This window comes from Orbicella franksi, chromosome 6 (assembly GCF_964199315.1).
Source record: "Orbicella franksi chromosome 6, jaOrbFran1.1, whole genome shotgun sequence".
Classification (NCBI taxonomy): domain Eukaryota; kingdom Metazoa; phylum Cnidaria; class Anthozoa; order Scleractinia; family Merulinidae; genus Orbicella; species Orbicella franksi.
Genome location: NC_138150.1, coordinates 31,397,063 through 31,406,193, shown reverse-complemented (window position 1 = coordinate 31,406,193; position 9,131 = coordinate 31,397,063). Strand labels below are relative to the sequence as shown.

At 39.9% G+C, this 9,131-nt stretch overlaps 1 protein-coding gene across 1 annotated transcript; it reads left to right on the top strand.

Annotated features, from left to right (window-relative positions):
- Positions 1-972: 972 nt before the first annotated feature.
- On the top strand, positions 973-4,030 carry LOC145490611 (pyroglutamylated RF-amide peptide receptor-like). The gene is made up of 4 exons (XM_081469696.1): positions 973-976; positions 1,807-2,153; positions 2,980-3,237; positions 3,671-4,030. Exons 1-4 carry the CDS (start codon positions 973-975, stop codon positions 4,028-4,030), a joined length of 969 nt encoding a protein of 322 aa, XP_081325822.1.
- The last annotated feature ends 5,101 nt before the right edge of the window (positions 4,031-9,131 follow it).

Genomic DNA, 9,131 nt, shown 5'->3' with positions numbered 1-9,131 from the left:
TCCGGAAGAATAATTAACAATTTCCATACTTCAGGCGAAAAAGAAAGGAATTGTGTTTTAATAAGTGTCAACATCGATGAAAAAATTGCCGAGAAAAAGTACAAATAAACAACCCACGAGCAAATAGATCGACCGTATTAGCCAATGAGAACTTGCGTGTCGCTAAGGCTATGTTATATATGTGTGTGTGGTGACAATGGAGGAAAGTAGATAAGTTATTACAGTGCCAAATTCCCCGGATTTGGATAGAGCACTGATAGTAAACAGACAGAAGCATCCAAATGCAAATAAACTGTCATGCAACCCCGACGTCAGCAACAACTAAAGGCAATTTTCATCAATATAATAAAAACAGCTGGCGGCATGTTGTGACATTAAAATATAATCATTGATTTACAACTTTATTTTTTGCACTCTTACTTATCTACATAAACGATTACATATGTACGGTTATTCGAAAGTACAATATTGAACGACATAAACCTCTAGAGGCAATAAAATATAAATATATATTGATTATCCATTATCTATTATCACAAGTGGACCAAACCATCTTCACCTAATAGCATACTCAGTGGTATTACTTAAAAGGACAACTGTTATAAGCAAGACGCAGCTAATAGTATTTCGGCAAGTCGGTTTGACTTACGTAAGCTAAACAAATAAAGGAAATTCTAAGCAAATTATTTTTCCCACTCTAAAAACTTGCATATTGAAACTCTGTGTTCTACTGAGTAGCAGGTGCAGAATAGCTGTTGAACTAGCTCTACGATTTTTGTTCTCGTAAGACGTCAACTGAATCTATCATTTTACTGAGAACGCCTTTGAGCTGGTGGGGTAGCCCATTAATTCCTTATGTTTCTGTTTCCCAGGTCTTTAAACTGAGGGAGACACCCTCCCATCATGATTGAGTCAGCTGCTGTTGCCATAATCCTGACAACGATTTTTTTCATACTACTCATAACCGATATCATGGGTAACTCCATCGTTTGTGCAATCATTAACAGAAATCGAGATATGAGGGAAGTTGAGGCTCGAATGTCACAGTTGTTCAGGTTTTATGTCCCCATTTCTATGATTTATTTAACAATAAGATTATGTGATCGACATTTCTATTTCGAAATCGAGAGCGAATAATCAAATTTGTTTGGTGTAAATCACGAGTCGTTCAAAATTTTAACAGACACTTCGAAGACGCTTCACAGACACTTCGAAGACGCAAAGAAGCGGCCGCCATTATGTTAACAATCGCACACTGCTAGACTACTCACTATCTATGACAGAATAAATAAGGGTAGCCTAGCCAATAAGAGAACGGCATTCGTGATAGAATTTTAACGCTAGTAGATTTATAATTAAAAAGTGTGGACCAAGAAAGGTTTTGACAGTTCGTATGACACATTTGTCGGGAATTTCGCCCTTAACAAATTACTTGAGTTGACATTTTCCAACTCTTCGAACTCCTTTCTTTGCATGAAAATTGGAATAGCAAGATTTTGTAATTTCCAGCCAGCTGCCACAATCGATCTATTGTGTATTGTCTTTGCGGGAAAATATAAGCCATTCGACTTTTAAACTCTCGCTTGATTGTTCAAACTGTTTTTTAGTAATTTTTCCTAGGTTAAAGTTTTTAATGCCGTCCAAAATGATAACAGTAGTTATACAGTTTATGTTCTTGGGCATAAATATGTTTTGGGCCCTTCTCAGAGTGTAAACAGAGTCTGGGTGGGGAACAAACCATATTTATGCACCCGAACATAAACTCTATTGTTTTAATATCAATGTAAAAATTTTTGAATACCAAAGTTGCTTACATACCTAAAACTTTGTTCTTCCATATTTCTGCTGTTCTGTATGCAAATGCTTTTGAATTCCACAGAACTCCTATAAATTATCTACTTGTGAACCCGGCTGTAGCGGATATCCTGTTAGCGATGTTTATGGCCCCAAGTGTGTTTTTCGAGCTACCTTTCTCCAATCATCCAGACGGCTTGACTGGTAGAGTCTTGTGCAAGTTTCTGACACACGCCAACATCGCGTGGATTGGAGGAGTTTCGTCCATTGTCACTTTCCTTGCAATCGCCATTGAACGATATTATGCAGTAATGCATCCTCTTGGTAACAAAGGAAAACTTACGAAGAGTAAACTTAAGGTGTCAGAAATAACGAAATTTAAGGTTAATTTTATTACCGGTAATAAAAACAAACATTATGATGAAAAACCGAACCATGATGCCAGTTTTAAGGCATTTCCTGTTAATCAGCAGTCTGCGGATTGATCAGATCGGCTATTGACAGACCAATTGGGAGATTGCACCGTCTAAGACCCGACTAAAAGACTAAAATTATCGCCTACAGTTCATATTCGTGGCCATTTATCCCAAATTAACAGTTTTTCATCATCTGTTGCTCTATCTTTCACTTCCGCAAACAGTGCAAACCCTTGTGGAGGTCTCGATATATTTACCCCCAAAACAACAATACATTTCTTAAAAAAAAAAAACATAAACATTAGGGAATCAAGCGCACTGATTGGTTGATTGACCTTTTTGATTCATTGCTTCTTCTAATTTTCTTCTTATTCAGGTCCATAAATTGAATAATATGGCCTATTTCCTTCGCCATTTTTTAGTTGGTCGTGAACACCTGTAAACTTAATAGTGAAAAGGCTGTACCTCAACTTATATAGTACCTTGGATCAGGATCTCATGAAAAAGTAAATTAAACTGCTGCGCATGCACGTTCATGTACTCATAAATGGTAAACAAAGTTGTCGTATGCGTGCAATGAATGCCCGCAAATGGACTGAATATGTCCATCAGCCAATCAGAGCGCGTTTTACTTAAGCTGTGCTATAACAAACTGTAATGTACCATATGAATCATCAGGTAGACGTGTGAATCGTTCCGTTATGTCATAGTTTTTAAAACGTCTGACACTCGTTAACCCTATGCGTGAATCTGCTCCTTATTATTTCAGATGATTATTGCTGCGTCTTGGGTCTTTTCTTTACTATTCAATATCCCGCTGTTCCTTGCCATGGACATAAGGAAGAAGAAGAACAGAACCTACCGCGTGGAAATCTTCCCAAAGAGATGGATGGCGATGGCTTATAGTTTGGCATGGTTATTTCTGATAGTGCTATCCCTGGCCATGATGGTTGTGCTTTACTCCAGAGTCGTGTACACTCTGTGGTTCAAACACGATGATGACAATCAACTCACCTGCCAACAAAGGGTTAGCCGGTTCCTTGTGAATTTGATTTATCCTGGTGTTAAAGTAGTTTTAATAATATTGGAGCCGACATGCAAGAGTAACCGACTACTTTTCAATATAACTGCACCCAGTGAAGGATTGTTTAGTTTGATTACTGAAATGATTGGTAATGCAGATCAGATGCGATATTTTCACGAAATTTAGTTTATCTAAACGTGATAGTTCTCTCGCGAATTTGCCGGCTCACTTTTGTGAAGATCAGATGACTACGAAAATAGGTGCAGCTGTAAGGTAACCCTGTTCTTCAAGGTTCCCTTTGCGGGGTCTGTTTGTCACTGATATAAACAAAAACAAAAAGGCTGTTTAAAGTCTATATGAGACCACTGACTTTGAAATAACATAAGTTCTGTAGATATTGTTATTTTAATGGTACTTTGCGTCCCTCTATGCACAGAGCGTCGTAAGGGTTCGAAAGAGAGTAACCTTGATGGTCGCAGTTGTCACAGCCATATTCGGAATCTGCTGGCTTATGAGCACCGTGGTCTATAACGTCGAGTTCTTTACGACATCCCTCCACATTGGTCTCACCGCAAACGGTGTCATTTCTGACACAATGGTGTTGTTTAATTCTGCTGTCAATCCGTTTGTATACGTTCTGTTGAACCAGCAGTTCAAGGATAAGATGAAAAGAATTATATGCTGCGCTGGTGCCACGGTACCCGGGGTTCAAACCACGCGGAGTGCTCATGACATCAAGCTGACTAACCACACGACCCACCCGACCCACACAGCAGGACCGCGTTTGCAGGAGTGATATGTATGGGTTATTGACCAAGCTTGTTCGGTCATGATGACTGGATATTGGCCAAGTTCTTTTTTTGCGTGTTTATGGACCGAGACGGAGTCGAGGTCCATAAACTCGCAAAAAAAGAACGAGGCCAATATCCAGCCATCTTGAACGAACAAGCTTGGTCAATAAAGGATTTATTATATGGCTTTCGGGGAAATTTTTCTTGGGGACACGGCGGGTAGTCCCGAGCGGGCAAGATAGCTCCATCTTGCCCGCTCCGGTAGCCAATCCCAGCACAGGATTTGATTCATCTTGCCCGCTTGCGGAGCTGGCCAGTAATAAGCTAAAGTCTCACGTCGATTAAAGGAGCCTACGTTACGTTTCGCGCATCTTGAAAATTTTCGCTCAAATTTTTCTAGTTAGTTGTTTGTAATCCGTGCTAATCTTCTCCATCCTTAACCATCCTTGTTCGTTTTAAGTTTATTATAATCTCTTTGATGTTTTTCTATCTTAGTAAAGTACTATTTTAGGTTTGCTTCCTTAATTTTGGCTAATGTATGTGCAGAAGGTAGCAGATACGGTGTATGATGCTCTCTGTTTGAACGGAATACGTGCTTGAAGAGAAACGCAAAATATGGCAGTTAACTCTATTCAGACAGGTGTTGTTTTGGTCTTAGTGAAGTTTTAAGGGGCCCACACTCTGTAACCCCTAGAATACCTTATCTTTGAAAACAAGAAACTATGATCATATTCTCTTGATGAAAATGAAATTTTGAGGTTTGATAGCAGGCCCAAACGTTTTTCCTTTGAAGTCAAAGGACATGGATGCGACATATGAATTAATTCCTAGCAGCTGCCATCTTGGATTTTACGGTTTTTGCATAACGTCAGGAAGACTCTGCTCAAGGACAGTTAGAGGTGATGAAGACAGTTAAAGTTATCTAAACAAGTAAAATATAACAGTACAAAACGTCACCAAAATCAGAGAGTTTGGTCATCATTTAATAGTTTTATGGCTGCAACAAGGCTGTCCCGTTCATTTTCTAGGATTTTTACGGTGTTCGATGCCCTTGCATTAAATAAACGTTCATATTTGAGCTGCTCTTTTAATTTCTTGACCTCATTTTGAAGAGCAATATTTTCTTGAAGTAGGCGTTCTTGACTAGGTGACGAGCTGTTATTTATTTGCATATTTACCTTTGGGTGAGCAAGATGCTGAAGTTCATTAAGTTGTTGCTCGACCTTCTCAAGATTGCTCTTAACCATAGAACAACCCTCGAATGCATGTGGAAGGGCTTGGCAAAGTCTGGGTTACAGACTGCAGGTTTTGCGAAGAGTTGAAGGAGCAATCCACCGCAGTTAACTCGCTTGAGGCCGCGAGCGGACATTGCTGAGTGTCACAGTTCGGTTGAAGAGCAAGCAGGTTTTCCTTCGATGCAAAGAGGCTGCCTAGCTTTTCTCGCAAGATAACGTAACCAGACCATTGGGTTTGGACGATATGACTTGAAGAATACCACTTCACTATGATGTCATCCACCTTGAATGAAGACATTTTATGGGCTGGATCTTCTGAGATTTCGCCATCTTCCGTAAACTCGAGTAATGTCTTGACCAGACAAATCAAATCTTTAAAATCCCCATACCGCTTGAATTGATCCTTCGTGTCGAAGTAGTTGAGTCGACTAGCCAAAGACGCAATTGGTGATGAATTCTCGTTTGCAAGAGACATTTTTAACGAATTGAAAATCGACTAATTTACAAAATAGCGGAGCGCGATAAAATACGTGTGAACTTTCTGAGAGTAGACAAGGGAAAAGCACCTGATCTCCAAAGATTACAGAAGAAATAAGTTATAACCGTCACTAGAGCACATCCTCCGATATCCATTTTCTGTAATCTTAATTGTTCTAAATCTAACGAGTATTGCATGTTACACGAGAATTTTATCTATTTTGAACTATTGACTTAATTTAACAAAATTATATCTTTTATAAGAATGATTTTTATCCTTTAATTGTAGCTTCTTAATTATCGTTAACATTTGTGTCTTGTTATTTAGTACACGAACCCACAAGCTTGTTAGCTTTGAAATTTATTTTTATCGTGTATAAATAAAGGTTGTATGTATGTATGTACGTAAACACGCCGCGAAATAATCCGGTTTGGTGTGTGAATACATAATTGCCATTGCTTTAAAAGACGTTAGTGCATGTTTGTTCAAGCAACGGTTGACGTAATTAGCAACTCCGCGTTATTTTATTTTTTTATTTGGATTCCGACGGTAGATTAATTTTTTCAGTTGTTGGATTCGTGTGGATAGGAAATGTCTCAATCGTCGAAAAGAGGCAATGAAGTTTGTAGGTGATCAACAAAGTTAGCCTTTGAGGTAAGCTGGACTTTGCTTAAGTTTTTGTGCGAATGTTAAGGGTGTCAACGGATTCAAACTGAAAGATTTAGTACGAGCCCGAGGATATTACGTGAAGTTCCTTCTTGTGGCTATAAACAACACGGAACCGTTTTTATGAACCTTGAGGCTGCTTTTAAACACGGATAGCCGTTCTTTAGAAACTAGTCGGAGAAAAAGGTTGTTACATTACGTTTAGACGGTTTCAATTCCAGTTCAACCCCAATTAAACGGCCACCCTCGAGGAAATGGGTATAGTGGCCGCTTTAAGCGGACTGGCCGTTTTATAGAGTTAAAAAGCAATAGGAAAGCCCTCATCGGGACTTTGATTACTGCCCGCCAAATAGAGATGGCTGTTCAATGATCAAGTTTTTAATGTGTAGAATCCCTTGACACCACTGTCATTGATGTCTGTGATTTTCTTAGAAGGGATAATCTTTTGTTTTCCTTTTCCTGATGAGTTATACCCTGTAGTGGTATAAGCAGATTCATCGATAATCTAACTCGCTAAATTAGCGAGGGATTTATCAATGAACCACGAGTGTACAGGTACACCCTATTAAGCGGGTTCGACTGTATCTGAATGATTTCATGCTCAGTTGGGATAAAAGAACATGTAACGTTTGCCATGATGAAGTCGATATTTTCCTGTGAATGATGCCTGCAATGTTGTTTTATTGTTGACAAGAGAAGTAATGGTCTTATGTATAATGAAGTGTTCAGTCCGGCAAAATTAAGTATACTTTTTTAAATAGTTGACTGTCCGAAGCTCTAAAGTTAAGTAGATAGAGAGATATCGGATTGCTGTTTTTTTCCTAATGCTGCTTTAAGTCGTGGCCAAACGGACTCGCAAGCAGACGCAAGCTCAAAACTTTCGTCTACTTGCGACTCCGTTTGGCCAGGCCTTGCGTGCACTTGCGTTGACTTATGATGACTTGCGTTCACTTTGGTCGAGGGTCAAATTTGCACGCAAACAGACCCAAGTTTTTCACCGTCAGGCCACCCAACCCAAGTCAACGCAAGCGGAGTGACGTCCATTCGTTGTTATAGCAACCATTAGCCAATGCAATACAGGGTATGTCTACCTTGAGGTGGGTTTTTTCGCGCCTTGCGTTTACTTGCTTGCAAAGTGCGAGATGCGAGACTTTCAGACCAACGAAATCACAGAATACGGCTGGATTCCATCGGTCACGGAGCTACAAAATAATTTAGTTTGTAGTTTTCGCTCTGTCCTCCCTCCATCTTCATTTTATACGTTACTGAAACACTAAAACAACAACGTAAAATGGCCACATTCTGCATATTCGAGAGAACGTGAACTATACGACGGCCAATTTTTAAGATTTCTTTTTCGAATTTTGACGCTGTCTTACATATTCTGTTTGGGATATTTCTGACAGTATAGACAAACTAAATGATTCTAAATTCTCGCGAGATTCGTAGGTTGAATATATTAAGTCGTTTTCTAATCATGTTGCCTTTGGCGTTGTTGCTGTTGCTGCTTAAACTGCTTCTGCTACTTGGGCAGCGAGCGTCTTCCTGCACTTTCGACCATCTGTTTGTTTGGTTGCCTAGCTTTTGTTTAGGCGTTTGTTTGCTTTGCACTCGTTTGTCTACTCATTTCTCTGCTGTTCATTCAGTTGTTACTGTTTGTGCAGGGGATATTCGTCTCTTATTTAAACTCCTATTAAAGTTTCGAAATGTATTAAAACATACCGAGAGCCGAAGCTCCTTTGCTTGTAATCAAGCAAAGGAAGACATCCCCACAGCGTTGGAGGTTTTCCTTTGCTTTAAAACGAAACAGAAACAGATCCTCCACGAAAACATCCACGCAACGCGCGAGTAATATCCGCGGAAGAACTGGTTACAATGTCTAAAAATAACTTAAGAGGGATTACCTTAGTTAGGGGACCTTTGTGGGGGATTCACTCTCTTACCTTGACTCGGATCTCTTGGGGAAGGCGGGTTAACCCTACCTGGAGTTTTTACAAAGGAAAAAGTGATCCCGCCTGCCAGGGGTAACCCTAGCACGCAGATAGGGTAACCCGCAAACCCGAGTAACCCTAGCTGCCTTGTAAACACGACGAAGAATAAAAGAGGAAATGTGTGAGTGCTAGGGTGACCTTAATCCTTGTAAACAGGCCCCAAAACTCACGTAACGGACCTGCTAATGGCGTAGGTATCCAATTACAAAAAGTTGAAATTTAATGGGTGCCAATAGAACGCGGGATCGGGGCCCGGGACGCTTGCTTAAAATTTTTTCTTTCTTTCTTTAATTTTCTTTTTATGTTTTTTTTTCCTTTTTTTTTAAATCCACATATCAAACATATTGCCCACGAACGTGAACATTTGCTGTCATTGGCGTCCAGGCTAGCGCGGGCATTATTTGTCTGTAATGCGCTTGCGAATTAGTTTATCCATGGGACTGGGGAATAATTTCCATACGTAAACAATACGTAAACATGGCGGCAGGGAGAGTGAAGAGTGAATCCAATGCACCAAAACGATACATAGACGAGGTTTTCCAGGAGTTATCACCCCAAAGGAAGACGCTGCGAGTAAAAGCAGACCGTAAACTTTATTCTGTGGTTGTAACAGACGTGGACAAGATCGGAAAGCGGGTTAAAATTCACTAAGTTGGTTATAGTGAACGGTACGATGAGTGGCGGTCGTGCGGTACCGATGACATTTTTTTCCAGCGGATGGAACCTTTTTTTATTC

Coding starts and splice junctions, on each gene's coding strand:
- LOC145490611 (XM_081469696.1), top strand. Junction 2,154..2,979: donor TTACGAAGAGTAAACTTAAG/GTGTCAGAAATA, acceptor TTATTATTTCAG/ATGATTATTGCTGCGTCTTG. Junction 3,238..3,670: donor AACTCACCTGCCAACAAAGG/GTTAGCCGGTTC, acceptor CTCTATGCACAG/AGCGTCGTAAGGGTTCGAAA.